This window comes from Patella vulgata, chromosome 5, assembly GCF_932274485.2.
Source record: "Patella vulgata chromosome 5, xgPatVulg1.2, whole genome shotgun sequence".
NCBI classification, from domain to species: domain Eukaryota; kingdom Metazoa; phylum Mollusca; class Gastropoda; family Patellidae; genus Patella; species Patella vulgata.
In genome coordinates this window covers 3,307,252-3,327,625 of record NC_065883.2, presented here as the reverse complement: position 1 = coordinate 3,327,625, position 20,374 = coordinate 3,307,252, and the positions used below count along the sequence as shown (strand labels likewise).

General features: G+C 37.0%; 2 protein-coding genes across 7 annotated transcripts in view; both read left to right on the top strand.

The window, feature by feature from the left end:
* The first annotated feature begins 119 nt into the window (after nt 1-119).
* LOC126822600 (heterogeneous nuclear ribonucleoprotein A3) lies at nt 120-11,485 on the top strand. 4 transcript variants are annotated; one of them, XR_007680894.2, is made up of 11 exons: nt 120-245; nt 1,561-1,769; nt 2,414-2,534; nt 4,349-4,559; nt 5,201-5,269; nt 5,859-5,987; nt 6,358-6,492; nt 7,412-7,474; nt 7,712-7,823; nt 10,516-10,600; nt 11,223-11,485. XR_007680894.2 is itself a non-coding variant. In XM_050551573.2 (10 exons), the coding sequence occupies exons 1-9, from the start codon at nt 237-239 to the stop codon at nt 7,789-7,791; spliced, it is 1,026 nt and encodes a 341-aa protein (XP_050407530.1). In that variant the 5' UTR covers nt 120-236; the 3' UTR covers nt 7,792-7,823; nt 7,996-8,513. The 4 variants fall into 4 exon arrangements, 2 of the variants coding, with proteins under 2 accessions (XP_050407530.1, XP_050407528.1); XR_007680893.2 differs by having other exon boundaries at nt 7,412-7,528; XM_050551573.2 differs by lacking the exons at nt 10,516-10,600; nt 11,223-11,485 and adding an exon at nt 7,996-8,513.
* A 2,303-nt stretch (nt 11,486-13,788) lies between these two features.
* LOC126822603 (uncharacterized) overlaps nt 13,789-20,374 on the top strand; it is a 51,254-nt gene continuing 44,668 nt past the window's right edge. For 2 of the 3 annotated variants that reach the window (XR_008788249.1, XM_056101274.1), the window contains exon 1: nt 13,789-14,121. The gene's annotated coding sequence lies outside the window, so the exon portion shown is untranslated. The remainder of the gene's footprint in view (nt 14,122-20,374) is intronic. The other variant, XM_056101275.1, reaches the window with a different exon arrangement.

Genomic DNA, 20,374 nt, shown 5'->3' with positions numbered 1-20,374 from the left:
TCATTAAACGTATTCATTTTGTTTTTCAATATTTAATTTGCTGATTTTCAACCTAAATTTATTGATCACAATTCTTGAGCTTTGAATTTTACGAAAAATATATCATCAAACGGCCAGTAGATTTCATTTACGGAAATTAATTAGGTCACGTGATATGCCAATATAAAAGCTTTGCTTGCTGCATGCAGCCATATTAAAAACACGAAGATTCGTTATAAAAGAAAAAAAATAGTAAAATGCCTGAAGTGAGTATCATCCGTAACTGCTAATTTCATAATCTAATATTTATTAGGCTGTAACCAAATTCACAGCCTAAACGTGTGTGTTGTAAAGTGGATTTAGAATTGCTTTTCTCTCCCACACACGTTGAGTTTACTTGCCTGCTTCTGAATCTGTGTGATCAGGAATCTATTGGGCCTTTGTCATTGACATCAGCTTTAGAATAGATGGCAAGATGCTGTTTTGCATCGGTCAGTTTATCAGTTCAAGCTTCAAGTCAATCAGTGCTCTTACCTTTTTTAAACTTCTTACAAATTCACGTTTGTTTTAGACCTAGATTGATATTATTACTGAATATCATAGAATATATTTACAAAAATTTATCATTTTGGACTAGGCTACCGGTATGGTTAATTTTTAATAGGATTAGTAATCAACCTTATATTATTATCACAAAAACGGTTGTTAATACATTTGTCATTTTGAGACTTTAGATGGATTTTTGTTCCAGCTAAACTAGCCATGGGGAGGCTAACCTGCCTGTTTGTTTATGCAGTAAAAATGTGATCACCTCGTCAAGAACTCAACTAATTAGGCTAACACTGATCAGATTTACCATATTGTTTTCTGGACTGGTCGACCGAGAATATAGTTTAGTCTTGAAGACTACAAGTACAATTTGCGACAATCAGATTATTCAACAACTAAATGAAATGTTTGGGAAATTACAAGTGGTCATATCTCTAGATATATTCAGTGGTGTGTAGTATATTGCATTATTTTATAGCTGGAGGAATGGTTATGTTCAATCTGATTTCAAGTAGCTAAGTCTCTAACTCAATATCATCCAAAATCTCCTACATTGAAAACACGAATTATTTGTCAATTTAAATCAACATTGATGTTGTGATCTTACCGGGAAAAAATGGGCTTCTGATATCCAATATTTAAAACTAAATGTATACAATAGTCGTTTTGATGGGACAAACTGGCTTGAACGTAAATAACACTTGACATAAATAACACTTGACAGTTGGAATTCGATACACGAGTAGGCATTAGCGCCGCTGACTGGGCAGAATTTCGCTCATTGCACACTGGCGTAAGCTTGTCATTATTAGCCCAGTCAGAGCAGTAAAGTAGGTCATTAAACCCCATTTCATTGTTATGCCAATGGGATGAAATGTCGATTATGAACCTGTTTGCGAATGACTTGAGGAGGTATCTGGGATATTTTCAAAACCGAATTCATGAGCCATTTTGTCTGCTTTATAAAATTCTTGTCTTCATCTTATAAATGGGTGATTACTTATTAACTGTTAAATGTCATTTCTTTTGTAGTATGGACGTGGTGGAGGTCGAGGCGGTATGCGTGGAGGTCGTGGAAGGGGTGGAGGAGATGACTACCTTGACCCAGAATCCGAACAATTCCGTAAATTATTTATTGGGGGTCTCAGTTATGAGACAATGGAAGATGGTTTAAAAGGACATTTTGAAAAATGGGGTGAAATCGTTGATTGTGTTGTCATGAAAGACCCCAACACAAAAAGGTAATCCGTTAGTGTAATTTTCAGTGAGGTGTGGCGGCTATCTGGTGAAAACGGGGAGCTCCGCTGGCTCAGTAAGGTGCTGACTCACTAACCAAGAAGTACAGGGTTCAATCCCAGTGTTGGTCGAGAAAGTTCCCTGGGATTTTCCAGCTTGGTTTCGTCATGTCAGTGTCTAGTCATTTGGATGGATGGGACCCCCAAAAAATAAAGATCCTGTGGAGGTTAAAGATCCCTTGAAGTTCAGATTCAAAATAAAAGTTCAGGATTTTCTGCCGTGGTTTCCTGACAGCTGTCCAGTCGCTTGGATGGCTAAAAATCCAAGGTCCCATGTATATATTGACATGCACGTAAAATTACCCTTGACAGTTGGAATTCGATATAAGAGTAGGCCATAGAGCTGGTGTCGGGGGGAAAAAAGTTCACCCATAGCACACTCTATGGCGTATGCCCATCTTCATTAACCCAGTTGGAGCACATCAGTAGGACGTTAAACCCCCAGTTTCATTTTATTTTTAAGTACAGTATGGTTGCTTACCTAAAATGGTTGCTCCTGCAAAAATTCCTGGATCCGCCCCTTACTAGTTTAAATCTTGTTAAAAGTAACAATATGAGAGTAAATTGATTACAAATAAATTGTTTTTAAGATCTAGAGGATTTGGATTCATCACATTTAAAGAAGCTGCCATGTTAGATGAAGCCCAGAAAAATCGACCACACAAAATAGATGGTAGAGAAGTAGAAAGTAAAAGAGCTATGCCCCGTGAAGTGAGTTCATGTCCATTTTGTTTTCTTTTGTTTTTTCTTTAACACGATTGATGCACAGATCTGATTGGTGGGTTGGTGGTTCGTCATTAAGTAGATTCCCTGCCTGTACATGAAGGGTAGTCACACGCAAGCGAATTATTGAAATAAAATTAAACCATATTAGTCCCAAAATGACCTACTTTATTTTGACTGGACATTAAACCTCATATCTCTCTAGCTGCTTGGAGGAATGAACTATAAACACTGTTTGTTTTATCAAGGGAGATAACTGCATATAAATAGTGCATCATACGGAGGCAGACCACCATTAAATTTCACCATCTCGGTACCCACAAATTATAGTTCGTCTGTTTATAGCAATTCTCTCATTGTCTCTTTTCTCCCCTTTTGCATGTCCATTTTTTGGTCTAGAATGGACGAAGAGGCTTTGAATTAACATTTTCTGCCAGGTTTTGGTAAATATTCATGATTTAGAGGCAGAAGGGTAACAAGGTTATCAGGTTGGCTACGGTGATATGTACGGCAAATAGTTAAATGTTTTTAGTATGCTTCTTCAAGTTTGTGTATCTCAAAATTTTGGTGGTCAACCTCGTACAAATTTTGGTGGTCAACCTCATACAAATTTTGGTGGTCAACCTCATACAAATTTTGGTAGTCAACCTCATACAAATTTTAGTGCAGAGACATGACAATTTGTTTCTCTGTCTGTAGTGAAAAGCATTCAGCCCAACGAAAATTTGGGAAAAAGTTGGAGTTGCGAAAAGGGACCAGAATTAACATTGAAGTCAATGGGGAAATTAATGGTGGTCTGACTCCATACTTTTATTTATTAATTGCCTCAGTTCCTTTGACAAAATCAAGGTACTATTGGCAGCATGTTAAAGATCCCCTGACAGTTGCAAATAGAAATAAGAGTAGCTTGTAGCTCCTCGGATGGGCCAAAATATCTTTCATAGCAAACTGTAGGGCATATGCAGGCCTTTTTCTTTGACCGGTTGGTGTAGAAATATCAGATGTAAACTTCATTTCAAATAATCTCGCTTATAGGTAGAGAACCATTGTACAATTATGCATTTTTCTCCTGGACTACTGAACAGATTTTTGTAAAAAAAACAAAAAAACATATTCTAAGTCAAAATAAATCCTCTCCTCATGGACTATATTGATGGTTGCGTCATTTGGACAGGAATTTTTTTGGAGATGTTTGTTGGTCTGTGTTCATGATGCATCATTATGTAAGATTTAGAAAAAGAGCTGTCCGTTCTTGCTATAATAGTTCAAAAATAGATAATAGAAAATGAATATATTGAAAATTTCATTCAAATTACTTTATTCTGAGTGAAGTTATGAGTGTTTGAAGATGTTGCCCAGATTGTTTATTATCGAAGCAACGGTACTGGACAAACAAGACTTAGTCTTGATTATCCATTTTATCGTTAATTTAGTATAGGCTTGTGTTAATAAATGTCTAAATTATAGTATCTTACATTGGATGGCCTGTTATTGAGTCAATTGGCGTGGTTTCAAATCCCTGGTTGTACGTGACAAGGAGTAGGGTCGCCTGTCCAACCTCGTGGGTTTTCTCTGGGTCCTCAGGTTTCATCCCACTGCTAAAGACCCCTACGCGCAAGTGAATTATTGAAATAAAATTAAACCATATGTTAGTCCTGAAATGACCTAGTTTGTGTCGAGTGGACGTTAAACCCCATTTCTCTCTCTCTCACATTTGAAGCCAAAATAAAAACTTTGAAAAGACAGATTTAGTCTTTTACATAATGCATCTTTAATTTTGTGTTTTCAATCTTTCGTTTCAGGAATCTGGGCGACCCGAATCTCAACAATCTGTTACAAAATTGTTTATTGGTGGAGTGAAGGATGATACAACGGAAGAACATATTCGTGATACGTTTGGCTCATATGGTGACATAGAAAAAATTGATCTGATAACGGATAAAGCCACGGGAAAAGTTAAAGGATTCGCTTTCGTTACATTTAAAGATTACGATTCAGTCGATAAATGTGTTTGTAAGTTTTACTTTTATTTAGGAGAGTTGGGAGACCAAGTGATCTATCGCGTAAGCTTTAGGTCAGGTAGTACCTGTCGTTGAGTCAATTAGCATAGTTTAAATCCAATGCTTGTACATGATGTACGTATGACCACTACAAATTTCTTCAGGCAATGTTTCAAAGGTTTTCTCCCAATGCCATTGTGCACTTTATATTTTAGGTATATTTCCATTCGTGCTTGCATGATATATTGTTGAATCGACTTTATTCTAGGCGAAGTTATGATTGTTGAAAGAAGTAGCCTAGATCGTTAATTATTGTAGCAACGCTACATATACTTATCAAACTAAACATAGTCTTGATTATCCATTACATCGTTTATTTTAAAATGTCACGAGTTGTCAATCGGCGCCATCCAATGATCTAGAGAGTTGATTATGGGTTTAGTAGGTGAATAAATGTGTGATTTATATAAGATTTGAAGTCAAAAAGAAGACCAGCAATAGGCAGATCTAACTCCTTGATGTGATTATATGTAATGAATTATTTGAGATGAGACTTATGGTTACAGGTGGTTGTGTATCATCTTACATCATTTACGAGAGTTGTCGTCGTCCTCGACTGCTTTTGTTTAATATAAATTATTTGTATATTTACAGTAAAAAAGAAACATGATTTAAATGGTCGACAAGTGGAAGTTAAAAAAGCTCTGAATAAAGATGCTTCAGGTTTGTTGAAACTCTTATTTCATGGCTGCCTCTGGCCAGGCAAAATTTGCCTCACAGCACACTTTATGGCGTATGCCAGTGTTCAGTCGGAGTAGGACGTTGAACCCCATTTCATTTAATGGCGTTGGCTTATATCAAGAGCACAGAGGGTTCAATCCCTGCCTGGGCCGAGAAAGTTTCCCCTATTATTTTTTGTCAAATTTGGTTTTTGCCCCTTGTCAGTTGTGTAGGGAGCGGCATCTAGTCCGGGTAAAATTTCTTACGTTAAATAGTGCACTGAGGTGGCTCTGTGAGTACGAAGTTAGCTTGTGTTTGAATTTTCTACCATGGTTCCACCTTTCAGCGGGGTGTAGGTCTGGGACAAAAAAAAAAGGTCCCATGTAGGCCTACATATAGGTGTGTATGTGAAAGAACCCTCAACATTTGGAAATCGAAATAAGAGTATGTCATAGCGCCTTTGTCCAGGCAAAATTTCTCTCATAGCACACGACATGTTGAATATTAGATATGGCCGTCTTCATTAGCCCAGTTTGTGTAAAAGTAAGGCTTAAAACCCCATTTCATATATGTTGAATACTAAATATTTCAGGTAGAGGAGGTCCTATGGGAGGACGAGGTGGGGCAGCAGGAATGGGAGTTATGGGAAGTAGAGGTGGTAATTGGGGTGGTAACCAAGGTTACGGTGGCGGATACGGACAAGCTCAGGGTGGATACGGAGGTATGTTATGAACACATTTTCTGGGCACCCTATAAAAAATGATGCCTTCTAATGTGGTTTGAAATAAATTCTTAAAAATGGCTCTAGTGTGCATTGACGGACACTAGATATTTGGTAAGGGATTGCTTGGTTGCCAATGGTCATTTGGAGCGCATATCTGGATCCGAAAATAACGTTTGATTTGATCAATTACCACACCCTAATCAACAAAAAGCTTAAATGAATATTTTATACCATTATTTTAGGGCCTGGTTGACCAAGCTGGCCCTGAAGACCCAGATCTCAATCAGCCACTGCTCGGATATCGAGGAGGAACTAATGGCACGAGAATAGATTTTGTTGTTGAATTGACATTTTATTTTTATTGTAGGAGGTGGATATAGTGGTGGTTATGGCAACCATCATGGAGGTGGATATGGAGGTGGTGGTGGCTATAGCAACAACTGGGGTGGACAAGGTGGTGGTGGAGGCTATGAAAGTGGTTATGGTGGGGGATACAACCAAGGTAACACCAATTTTATATTTACCTTTAGTTTCATCTTTAAATTTTTGAATAACATTTTAAATTTTTATATTTATAATTTTATTTATTAGTCTAAATTAAAATTTTAAAATTACTTTTAAATTTTTAAATTATTTTTAAATTTAAATTTTTAAATTATTTTTAAATTTAAATTTTTAAATTACTTTTAAATTTTTAAATTACTTTTAAATTTTTAAATTACTTTTAAATTTTTAATTATAATCTTATTTATTGCTCTAAATTTAAATTTTTAAATTACTTTTCAATTTTTAAATTATTTTTAAATTACTTTTCTTTTTTTCAATTTTAAATTTATTTAAAACTTTTGGATGTCATGAACTGACTCTGCACATTTTGACAGTTTACAGTATCAATATTGGGCAGTCACTAGTATGACATTCAGGATTTTACAGAAAATTTCAGCAACTCAGATTTTAAAGATCGATTGTTCTTGTTATGCAATTATATCCCTGAAATCGAACTTTAAAGATACATTATGGACGATTAGATGAAGAGCTTGCAGTTCTCACTATAATAGTTAAAAACTAGATAATGTAAAGGAAATATGCTGAAAATTTCAGTCAAATTGCTTCACTCTAAGCTGAGAAAACCTTATTTTAAAATCACTGTAGCCTTGATTATCATTGTTACTGCTGTCACCATAATTAAGTCTTGATTATCCATTTTTGTGTTTAATCCTCAGTGGGCGTTGAACAGCAGATCAGATTCAAATCCAATATATATCGGACACATAAGATGGCATCGAGAGTTGATTAAGGTCTTTTCATGTTAAGAAATGTCTAATAGTTTATAACGTTTCAGGCAGATTTAGCTCTTGCATAATGTATGTTTCAATAGAGATTTGAATCGAAATGAACGTTTTGTACTTGTGTATTTTTAGGTGGAGGAGGAGGAAGCTGGGGAGATGGTGGTTTTGGATCAGGCTATGGAAACAGTTACGGAGGTGGGGCTTTGAAAGGAGGAAATTTCTCTCAGCGGGGTCAGGGACCTTACGGTTGTAAGTTCGATTCGTCAGATCTGGTCCCTTCTCCAAAAACTAAAAATAAATACCCTTGCTTCTGTGGACCTTGATAGAGTTTTCGACCTAAAGTTAAGCTATTCAAATTAATTCTATCCACTATTAATCGACGGGAAGCTTTATTTGGAGCGATGCTTACCGATTTCGGGATTTCATTTTTAGCTGGATATGGTGGATCAGGGGGAGGTCAAGGTCACTATGGTGGTGGCGGTGGCGGTAATTATGGTGGCTACAGACGTTAATACATCATCCAATCAAACGGCTCTATCTACAGGTCAGTTGAATTAATTCGTAATTCCAATAACACTTTAACTTCGTAGCTCAAAAAAACCCCAAAAAACTTTCATAACTACCAATTTCGAGATTTATCTTTTTTAAAACAAAAATTTTTGTCATGTCAATTATGTCTTTTTATATTTAATTTTATTTTAAACTTTAACCTCTAGGTAGGCAATAAGAACAAATATATCGCCGAAGATCTTGTTTAAAGAAGTGTTTCCAAGAAAGCTGATTATAGTCTCTAATGTATAGAAAGATGAGAGTTAACTCCCTTTACTTTAATATATATAGATATATACATATATATATATATATATATTTATAACTGATTATGGGAATACAGATTTGTTAATGGGTGTAGGAGTGTAAATATATTTAATCTTTCAAAAAGTGCAAGTGAATAATTCTGCATTAGGATTAAGAAAAGTGCTAGAGAAAAAAAAAAAATGAAATCAGATCTTTTTTGTGTGATATAAGCTCGATTCATCCCCCTTACTTGCCTGTAGATTTAAGCCATTTTTGTCATTATGTCATCAACATTGTCATGGAAACTAGCACTTTAGACTTTATGTGAGTTTTATTGTATGTTTATTGTTTTTTTAATGTCATCATTATTGTCATGTATCTTATCATCCTCTCATCTATATAAATAATAAAAAAAATCGAAAACAAAGAAAACGTCAAAGTTAAACGTCTTTTCTCTTTCTTCTTCTAAAGTCACGTAGCAATAATATTCTTAGCTTGCTCACTCGCTTGGCACTCTAAGTTAAAATCTGAATTTTTTTTTTTTTTGCATTCAAAGGCACCTATTCTTGATACGAATATTAAAGCGATTAAATTTTTTGTGAATATATTTATTCAGTGAAATATATTTTTAGATCATATAGTATAATTGTTAAGTGTACTTTAAGTAGAAAAGGTCTGTTATGGATAAGTGTCTTTTTAGGTAGAGTAAAAGTGGGTCGGGTGGTTATTCAGGATGGGCTTTGTGGGTGGTATTATAGGCAATGGGCAAACTTGGATACTCTTAGTAGTAGCTGTAGGCCTGTAACACATTGGTATTAAAGGCTAATAACTTGGTATTAAATGCTATGGCTAGTACTGTAAGATGTGGGTCGGTATTGTAGGCAATTGATAGGATTGTAAGATTTAGCGAATTAGGTCAATATTGTAGTCTATCGACTGAACTATTTAGATGTAACTTGAAAACGGGGAGGGATGGTAGTCTAGGCTATGGACAATACTGTAACAAAAGGTGAAATGGTATTGTAGGCAATGAACATCCTGTAAGATGTTATGGGGGGTGCGGTATTGTAGGCAATGGACATCCTGTAAGATGTTATGGGTGGGGCGACAATGTAGGCAATGGACAGTCCTGTAAGATGTTACGGGTGGCGCGGTATTGTAGGCAATGGACATCCTTTAAGATGTTATATATGGGGCGGCATTGTAGGGAATGGACTGTCATGTAAGGAGTAACATGGGATGGGATGGTATTGTAGGCAATGGGGAATATTGTAGGCAGTTGACAGACCTGTAAGATGTTATTGGTGGCCTGTTACTGTAGGCAATAGACAGTCCTAGTCCAGTAAGATGTTATGGGTGGGTCGGTATTGTAGGCCATGGACAGGGTGGGTTAGTATTGTAGGCTATGGACAGGGTGGGTCGGTAATGGACTAGGTGGGTTGGTATTGTAGGGTATGGACAGGGTAGGGCAGTATTGTAGGATGGGGCAGTATTGTAGGCTATGGACTGGGTGGACTCAGTATAGTAGGCAATGGACTGGGTGGACTCAGTATAGTAGGCAATGGACTGGGTGGACTCAGTATTGTAGGCTATGGCCAGGGTGGACTCAGTATTGTAGGCTATGGCCAGGGTGGGGCAGTATTGTAGGCTATGGCCAGGGTGGGGCGGTATTGCAGGCTATGGCCAGGGTGGGGCGGTATTGTAGGCTATGGCCGGGGTGGGGCGGTATTGTAGGCAATGGACTGGGTGGACTCAGTATAGTAGGCAATGGACTGGGTGGACTCAGTATAGTAGGCAATGGACAGGGTGGACTCAGTATTGTAGGCTATGGCCAGGGTGGGGCGGTATTGTAGGCTATGGCCAGGGTGGGGCAGTATTGTAGGCTATGGCCAGGGTGGGGTGGTATTGCAGGCTATGACCAGGGTGGGGCGGTATTGTAGGCTATGGCCGGGGTGGGGCGGTATTGTAGGCTATGGCCGGGGTGGGGCGGTATTGTAGGCTATGGACGGGGTGGGGCGGTATTGTAGGCTATGGACGGGGTGGGGCGGTATTGTAGGCTATGGACAGGGTGGGTAAGTATTGTAGGCTTTGGACAGGGTGGGTCAGTATTGTAGGCCATGGACAGGCTTGGGTGGTAACAAAGGATATATTGTAGGAGAATACTGTATATGGAAGATAATGATAGGAATTGGGCTGCAGTATTAAGTGTAGTACTACTGTTAGGTATTGGGCTAAAGATTATCGTAAGGTAAGATAGGACTTATTACTCTCAAACAAAAACAACATAGGTGTAATTAATAAAAAACATCTCACTGCATTTATATAAATATATTTTAATAGGAATACCTTTTTTATCAGTTTCTACTCTAATTCTTGCTGTTTCAGTGTCAAATATTTTATAATTATTGTCTATTAATATTTACTGTTTTAATATTTTGAAGATGTGGACGACGACTTGTTCTCTTCAAGATCTGTTACCAGTGGCTAAAGATGAGCAAGGGCACAGAGTTGTTGTTTGTTTGTAAGGTGAATATTTTCTAATTCTGATAGACGCAGAGGTCTAATTTTGTTTTAAATTTTTAATGTTATGGTAAAATTTGCAAAACAAACATAATCTAAGACAGAAACAAAATTTATGAAACATTCTTTGGCTTTTGTAATCCTGGTCCAACCCCTATTTTATTGGTTCCAATTAACTTGCTATCTCTGGAATACCATGGGGTTTAGATGGTTGAATGGTTAGCACATGCGCACTGTGGCATAAGGCCTGTCATTGAGTAACCAGGCGTGGTTTCAAATCCCTGGTTGTACGTGACAAGGAGAAGGGTCATGTCCTCCCACTGCTAAAAAAGACCCCTACGCGCCAGCGAATTATTGAAATAAAATTAAACCATATGTTAGTCCTGAAATGACCTAGTTTGTGTCGAGTTGAAGTTCAACGCCATTTCTCTCTCTCTGGAATACCACGATCTGTTGGTTAATCTGTTGGTTGTAGAGGCGGACTGGCTATTTAGACATTTGGGCTGCATCGATGCTGGTGTTTGCTTAAACATCCAATATTTTAGTATCTTAAATAGAACTAAAATCGTAACTAAATTAAAACTCACTGATATTTAGTAATTTTGATATCTTTTTAATTTTATTTTAGGTAGGTGAATGACCTGGTTGAATTGAGGACTGAGTTGAAGATAGTCTTTATCTACCAGAATTCCTGGAGGAATAAGTTTGAGATTGAAGTTTCCTAGTCAAAATTGATTTCTGTGATACCGATGTGGGTGTTTTACAAACTTTCAATATTTCTGTTCAATTGATATACCTTAATAAATTTATCATAAAAAAAACAACCTATTGTTAAACAAAATTCTATAAAAATGGAAAGAAATGGGATTCTGCTTTATCCGAGCTAATGAAGAGGGGAATAGCTATGCCATACAATGTGTTATGAGCGCTACAGCCTACTAAACAATTTGTGACGTCAGGGGTTCCTTTTTGTCCCATCTGAACGACTATACAGTGTAACATGCCGGGGGGGGGGGGGGAAGCTGAAGTAACTTCCTCGGCAAACACTGGTATCGAACCCGGGACTTCCATGTTAGTGAGCCAAACTCTTAGACAATGAGCCACCTTGGCTCCCCTAATCCCTTGAAGTACTTCCCCTCATTCATAGGTCCAAATATTAAAGCCACCTGCAGATTTCATCAGTCACAAGATGTAAACAAGGCAAGCCCTGGCCCTAACCCACAATCTTGTCAAGAACCAAGTGCCCTAACCCCATTTACATCTTGTGACCTTGACCAAAACTCCAGGTGGCCTTAATATTTAGACCTGACCAATCAGAGATATAATAACCAGTTGCGTGTTCAGGAATCCAATGGTATAAATTGAGGTATTTACATATGATATGCATCTATTGTATTGCAAATTGAGCCGAAAATCCGAGACAGAAAAACTTGGGATACTGTGGACTGTTTAATTGGAAGAATGTTATTTACATGTACCTTCAATTCACTATCGGGTGAGAGAGAGAAATGGGGTTAACGTCCACTCGACAGAAACTAGCTAATTTCAGGACTAACATATGGTTCAATTTTATTGTCAATTTGCTTACACGTATGGGTCTTTAGCAGTGCTAGCACCAGGAGAAAACCCACGAGATTTGTCAGGTGGCCTTACTCCTTGTGTACAAGCCGGGAATCGAAAATAGGCCACATGACTAAATGACAGAGCTTACGATCCAACGCGCGGGTTGAAACATTCGTAAGCGCCCTCGGGTGAGATGAACCATGTCTGGTTGTTGAAATGAATGGGTGATATGGGGTGAAATCTCATGTAGTATGATATGGGGGTTGGGGGGGATATGTCATGCAGTGTGATATTGGGAGGGGCAAATGTCATGCGGTGTGATATGGGGGGGGGGGGGATGTCATGCAGTGTGATATGGAAGTGGGGGGAATGTCATGCAGTGTGATATTGGGAGGGGAAAATGTCATGCAGTGTGATATGGGGGGGGAATGTCATGCAGTGTGATATTGGGGGGGGGGGGAATGTCATGCAGTGTGATATTGGGAGGGGCAAATGTCATGCAGTGTGATATGGGGGGGGGGAATGTCATGCAGTGTGATATGGGGGGGCGGTGGAATGTTGTCCGGACAGCAACGTCTCCATCTACTCTTCATCAAAGTCCAACTGTAGGGTTCTTGTAGGCTACTAGGAACTTGTTTTTTTTTGTCCCATCCAAATAACTAGACAGTGTTCCTAGTCGGGACCCTCTGTCTTGCACCAATGTAAATTACTGAGGATCGATCTCGAACCCAGGACATTCTGATTTACTCACTCCCCTTTAACACTAACACAAGAATAACAAACTACAGGTTTCCAGATCAATTTTATTATCCACTGTTAATGGCAGGAGGATCTCTCAAATACAATACATAATGTACCACCAAATATATCTTAGGAATACAGTAGGCCTACTTAAAGGGACGATAACACTCTTGCTGGCTTGACAGCTCCAGAAAATAAAAAATAGCCTTATTCTAAGTACTAGATGTGTTAAATCCTATTTTACTTGTCCAGAGGGTTCAAAAATATTTTTAAATCCAAGTAACAATTGAAAAGCTTTACGTCAGGCTTTTCAAATCATTTAGTTGAATTTTTCCAATTTTTTAAATTAGGTGTGTTAAGATGAAATTTGTATCATCAATTAATTGGAATATTGTATAATAGTACAATTTATTGAGCAGAATAAAGATTGGGACACAGTTGCAACAAGAGTGGTATTGAGCCAATGCTTTATTAATATTATATTGAACTTCTCACAAAGACAGGGTTTTGATTGAAACTTGAGGCCTAAGCAATCACTGAGTCAGATAGAATCGACAGCATCCTCTGCTTAGCCTAAGTAGCAAAATATTACTCAAGTATTCTCTAAGCATTATAATATATATATTATTTATGTTCATCATCGAACATTATCAATGATCAAGACAGTCATATTTCAACCATTCTATTTCTACTATTAGAACTAGAAGAAGGATTATATTATTATATTGTCCCAGAATTGGGCGCAGTACGTTGATCCGGCTACTTAGGGTTAGGGTTAGTAGTGTAAGTCAAAAGTAGCCGGGTCAACGTACTACTAAGTACTACTACTAGACCCAGAATTGGCAGAAACTTGAGAAAGTGTGACAGTCTGACAATGACAGACACTGGACGGAGGTACGTACGTAAGTGACGTTCGAAAACTCAATGGTAGCTAGTTTGCAGGTAGGGTGGGTCTGTTGTTCAGTTTGGCGGACGGACAAATTCTAATAGCCCCTACTTTCTTAGTAAATAATCCATAAATCAATGCCCGAAACAGTCAAGACCCGGACACCTGCCCAGACGCGATCACGTGATGCGGCTTGTAGATGCGCATGCGCCAAGGTTTTTGGAATGGCGGAGTGGATATTGGCTTGAGAAATTGTACTTGTAGTGTAAATAACAATAGTTTGAGTCACACTGATAGGCGAGTCTATACTAGGGACAATTATTCAAATCTATTTGAGGTGGGTGCAGCTTTATTTATTTCTGTGAAACCCAGTACTTAGTCTGTATTTTGTATTCCAAATAAGGTGTCTTGACTTCGTATGGATAATATTCAATCCCTATCCAGTTCTGGAATGACACTATTCAATTGAGAATACAGGATTATTCATCGACTGCTGTTTAACGAGTCAAATACAGGTATTGATTGGGTAATGAATAATCTGGTAAATGTGAATTATAAAATGGTCAGTCAAGTATAAGAAGTCTACATCCAATACTTTTTAAGAAAAAAATATTTATTATTTATTTTATGACTAAAGTCAGTAAATAAAAGTTAAAGCCAAGGGACTTCAAGGGTAGGGTAGGGTCACGTCATTGAGGCCTACTCTATTACTGTATTAGGCTAGAGGACGGTTGTTGATTGAAGTGTGTAATCTGGTTAATTGATTAATCTTCCAATTAAAGTAGGCAAGTCTCTAACTCAATGTCATCCAAAGTCTTCAACATTGAAAACACAAATTATTTTATTTGTCAATTTAGAGTAACTAAGTCTCTAACTCAATATCATCCATTTCAACATTGAAAACACAAATTATTTGTCAATTTAAATCAACTTGTGATCTTACCCGGGGGAAAAGATGGGCTTCGGTCTGATAATAAGTGATATCCAATATTTAAGACAAAATAAACATTTTACCATTGGTACACGAATCGTGTAGGCTACCATACTGCATCTCGGTGCCATTTGTAACAAGGGACTCACAGATCGAGGCTAGACATATTCCACAAGACATATCAAATGGTGATGCTATATTCTTATCTGGAGAGCATGCGAGATACTATCATTGTAGACTATGATAACCAGACGCTAGAGATTGACATTTGATTCAACATTGAGACTTCTGCCGTATTTCGTTGAACATAACTGATTTGAAATTAGATTATAAACAGAAATGATTGAATGTAAATCAGTTTATATACCGGTACATTCATATTACATTATTATATGTGTTGCGACCCATTTGTGTCAATTTCTATGTCCCAAATGTTAGCAATTTAGCTCCTTTAACAGCAGGCTAGAACAGCAGACAATTGTTGATAGATGTTTTTGTTGAATAATAATAATAGTGTAGTGGTAGCTTTTATTTGAAGTCGAATCCCCGGTTGTACGTGGCAAGGAGTAGGGTTGCCTGTCCAACCTTGTGGGTTTTCTCTGGGTCCTCCGGTTTCCTCCCACTGCTAAAGACCCCTACGCGCAAGCGAATTATGTAAATAAAATTGAACCGTGTGTTAGTCCCGAAATGACCTAGTTTGTGTCGAGTGGACGTTAAACCCCATTTCTCTCTCTTTCTCTTTTTATTTGAAGATTGACCACCCAAGCTCGTTATATTGTGTCGTGTATATTTATTTCAAATTTGTCTGACGGAACCATATGTCAAAATGAAGTTCTTTCTACAAACCTATGCATAAGTCATATTTGCAAGTTCTTGAAAGAAACATTCTTGTTGGACATACTGTACCTCTGAACGATAGCAGAGTGGGTATGCATTGGTTCGATCGCTAATTTAGTAATTGCCATACAGTTGAGAAAAAAACGTTGTCACAGTTATTTGTGATAGCAGGGTTATAAGAGTTCGCAATTTGTGAGTTATGACGATCTAAATCTAAACAAGAAATAGAATTATGCAAGTTCTATAAGGAAGGATGTCAAAGAGAAAGAGAGAGATGGGGTTTAACAACCACTTGACACAAACTAGGTCATTTCTGGACTAACATGGTTCAATTTTATTTCAATAAGTCACTTGTGGTGTGCATAGGAAACCGAAGGATCCTGAGAAAACCCACAAGGTTAGACAGGCAGCCCTACTCCTTGTCACGTACAACCGGGGTATCGAAACCACATCTCTTGATTCAATGACCGACCTTATGATCACGTGGCTAAGTGGGTAAGACGCTGGCTCGCTAGCCTGGAAGTCGAGTGTTCGATCCCTGCATTGGCCGAGAAAGTTCATCACGATTTTCCGGCGTGGTTTCCCCCTTGTCAGTGATGCAGGACGGAGGGCCTGACAAGGACAGCTGTCTAGTCGTTCGGATGGGACGAAAAACCGAGGTCCCGTGTACACATTGGCGTGCACGTAAAAGATCCCTTGGCAGTTGGAATTCGATATAAGAGTAGGCCGTAGTGCCGCTGCCCGGGCAAAATTTCCCTCATAGCACACTGTATGGCGTATGCCCGTCTTCATTAGCCCAGGTTAGGAGCAGAACAGTAGGACGTTAAACCCCATTTCATTTCATTTCCGACCTTATGATCCAATGAGCACACATTGACCATTAATTAAGGCCCAATATCACATAGATAAACGTATCAATATACAAATCAATTTTACTATTGTATTATTTTATTGGCATCAAGGTAGAAGAGTACCTGATGTATTTATTACATATATAAATACTGATGTGGGGGGGGGGGGGTTGGATGGCCGAATGGTTAGCATAGCATGTGCATGCTGTATCATACGGCCTGTCATTGAGCCAACTGGCGTGGTTTCGATTACCCGGTTGTATGTGACCAGGCCTAGAAATAACGGTTTTAGATGTACCTGACAAAATGTACATAATGAAATAGTACCTGACATTTTCAACTTAGTGCCGGACATGTATTAATAATATCAGCAAAAAAAACATATCAGTGCCGGACAAAATGACAGGCATCAGAGGTTTAGTGCCTGACAAAGCCTGAATCTATGCCTGACATTGTCAGTGACAGGTGCCTTATTTCCAGGCTTGTACATGACAAGGAGTAGGGTCGTCTGTCCAACCTCGTGGGTTTTTCCCGGGTCCTCCAGTTTCCTCCCACTGCTAAAGACCCCTACGCGCAAGCGAATTATTGAAATAAAATTGAACAATATGTTAGTCCCGAAATGACCTAGTTTGTGTCGAGTGAACGTTAAACTCCATTTCTCTCTCTCTCACCTGCTGATGTAATGGATAGTAGGCCCCTGATGTGTTTATTATTACCTGTACATGTCCCTGCTGATGTAATGGATAGTAGGCCCATGATATGTTTATTACCTGTATGTGCTGATGTAATAGATAGTACTAACAGTAGGGTGTAAATATATGCCTTTTATTACTAATATATACCGGGGTGTAAAAAGTAATAGATAGTGCTAATGGTATGATACTGGGGTGTAAAATAGAATAGTAATAATAGTATAATTAGATTATGAAGTGTTAATGGGTAGAAATTGCCTGAGGGAATGATAATATAGGTTACTATGAATATTATTATTTACTATTTATACATGTACACACTCTGTGTATTAAAAATAATTATTTTCTGCTTTGTAGTTGTTTTTGTCAAATTGACTGACTGGGGAATTTAACATGGCTATGTTACAGAATAAAATATTTTATATAATGAAATTGGTGGTCTTCCTTTTTAAAAACAATCCATGTCTGTGGAATTTAACAGGTCTAGAATAAAATATTTTATATAATGAAATTGGTGGTCTTCTTTTTTAAAAACAATCCATGTCTGTGGAATTTAACAGGTCTAGAATAAAATATTTTATATAATGATATTGATGATCTTCCTTTTTAAAAACCGAGAAAGGACAGCTGTCTAGTTGTTTGGATAGGACGAAAAACTGAGGTCCTGTGTACACATTGGCATGCACATAAAAGATTCCTTGTCAGTTAGAATTTGATATAAGAGTAGGCCGTAGTGCCGCTGTCTGGGCAAAATTTCCCTCATAGCAATCTGTATAGCGTATGCCCATCTTTATTAGCCCAGTCGGTGCAAAACAATACTAGTAGGACGTTAAATCCCATTTCATTTCATTTCCTTTTTAAAAACAATCCCTAGTATTTAGTAATACATGTAGTACTTGTTCTCAGAACAAAACTCATGGTTGTGGAATCTGGCCACCACTCTGATAAGCTGATTAGTAGATACAGTGAACATTTTGGTTACCTATGTCAAGTACATGTATGCAAGAGCTGAGGGTATATTTGCCAGTCTCTTGAGTCTTGACTGACCAGCATTGAAAATTGAAACTAACCCACTACTGGAGAATTTAAAGTTGCAATTGCAAATTTTCAAGTTACATGTATATTTTTAAAATGTACATGTATTAAAATAAAGCCTTAAAATAGATGGTATCCATAAACAGTCCTACCTTGTTAAAGAATAATCCTATAATTCGCTATTGCCAGCTGAGAAATTGGCAAAAATATCATTTTTAACTTCAAATTCCAACGTTGGGAAATGACTGCCCCATGTTGTCTATAGCAAAACAGGGGAGGTAATTGTGTTATTTCCTGTGTCATAGATTTTTAAGGGTGGGAAATAATGCCCATGATTGTATAATAGTGATTTGATAACCTATTGAGCAAAAGACATAGAAATAATTATGTTTTGACTTTCTTAGAAAATTTGAAATTCTCGCTTTAACTGTCAGTGTCAGTCAATCTGCAAGCCATAAAATTTAATTAGGTATTATAATAATTATATGTACGGTATTTCAAAGAATTTAAAATTATATTTTGTGTTCTAGTATTATAATAATTATATGTATTTCAAAGAATTTAACATTAACATATATAATAAATACTTTATAGATTTACATGTATAGTCTTTGTTCATAAAATTAAGTATTTTAATAAATATGTATTTCAAAGAATTTAAAATTTAAAGATACATTATGTGAGATAAGATAAAGGGCTGGCAGTTCTCACTATAATAGTTAAAAACTAGATAATGTAAAATTTCAGTCAAATTGATCCACTATGAACCGAGAATTAAGCGATTGAAATTTCGGCCTCGCCTCGATCATCATTACTAAAGTCAATACGATAAACAGCATGGTCTTGATTATCCATTTAATCGTTAAATCGTGAAGGAAAGTTATGCAGTATATGCCATCTAGAGTTGATTATGGTCCTGAGAGGTTAATTAATGCCCAATTAATAATTTAGATAACATTTCAGGCCTAAAGAAAGACCTACAATAGGCAGATTTAGCTCTTGCATAATGCATATTTAATGTCTAATTTATAGTTTATATATATATAACATTTTAGGCTAAAGAAAGGCCTACAATAGGCAGATTTAGCTCTTGCATAAATGTTTGTTTAATAGATACTTTATAGATTTCTAGTTTTTATATTTCAAAAAATATAACATTATAGATTTATAAAATGATTTCAATATTCAATCACACTCCAAGCTGAGATTTAGTTATAGATTTATAGATTTATGTTTATAAAATGATTTGAATATTCAATCCAACAGACAAGCTGGGATTTAGTTATATATTTATGTTTATAAAAAGATTTAAATATTCAATCAAACAGACAAGCTAGGATATAGTTATAGATTTATGTTTATAAAAAGATTTAAATATTCAATCAAACGTACAAGCTGGGATTTGGTTTACAGAAGGTTTCTATAACCAGTGGTTGTTAAGTAAATCAGGTTGTGACAGCAGGTTGACTTCAGACATGTAACATTGTGTAGAAAGTTTATACAAGTACACATTGTCGGCAGAAAGTATACACAGTGGGCAGACTGCTGTGTGTTTTATTTTTAACGACAAACAGACCCTATGAGTACGGGGGTGTCAATTGAGGATATACTTTATATTCAATGTGTAATAGTAGGGCATAACTTATGGAGATGTTATTTAATAGTCTTTTAAATAGACAACGGAAGTTACAAAACTTTATGAAATGAAAATGGAATGAAATGGGGTTTAATCTCCTACTCGAGACAGGAGAGAATTTAAAGGGACAATAACACTCTTGTTGGCTTGACAGCTCCAGAAAATAAAAAATAGCCTTATTCTAAGTACTAGATGTGTTAGTGTCCTACCTGTTGTGTAAATTATCCATTAAATCCTATTTTACTTGTCCAGAAGGTTCGAAAATATTTTTAAATCCAAGTCACATTTGAAAAGCTTTACGTCAGGCTTTTCAAATCATTTAGTTGAATTTTTCCAATTTTTTAAATTAGGTGTGTTAAGATGAAATTTGTATCATCAATTAATTGGAATATTGTAAAATAGTACAATTTGTTGACCTGAATAAAGATTGGGACATATTATTCAGTTACAACAAGAGTGGTATTGAGCCTTTAATCTTTATTCGACACACACTAGGTCATTTCAGGACTAACATAGGATCAATTTTATTGCAATAATTCGCTTGCACGTAGGGATCTTTAGCAGTTGTCATGTACAGCGGGGGAATCGAAACCATGCCAGCTGACTCA

Bases quoted from the DNA above. Each gene is read 5' to 3' on its own strand.
- LOC126822600 (XM_050551571.2), top strand. The intron at 5,270-5,858 runs GTTTGTTGAAAC...TAAATATTTCAG, and splicing joins TCTGAATAAAGATGCTTCAG to GTAGAGGAGGTCCTATGGGA. The intron at 5,988-6,357 runs GTATGTTATGAA...TTTTTATTGTAG, and splicing joins AGCTCAGGGTGGATACGGAG to GAGGTGGATATAGTGGTGGT.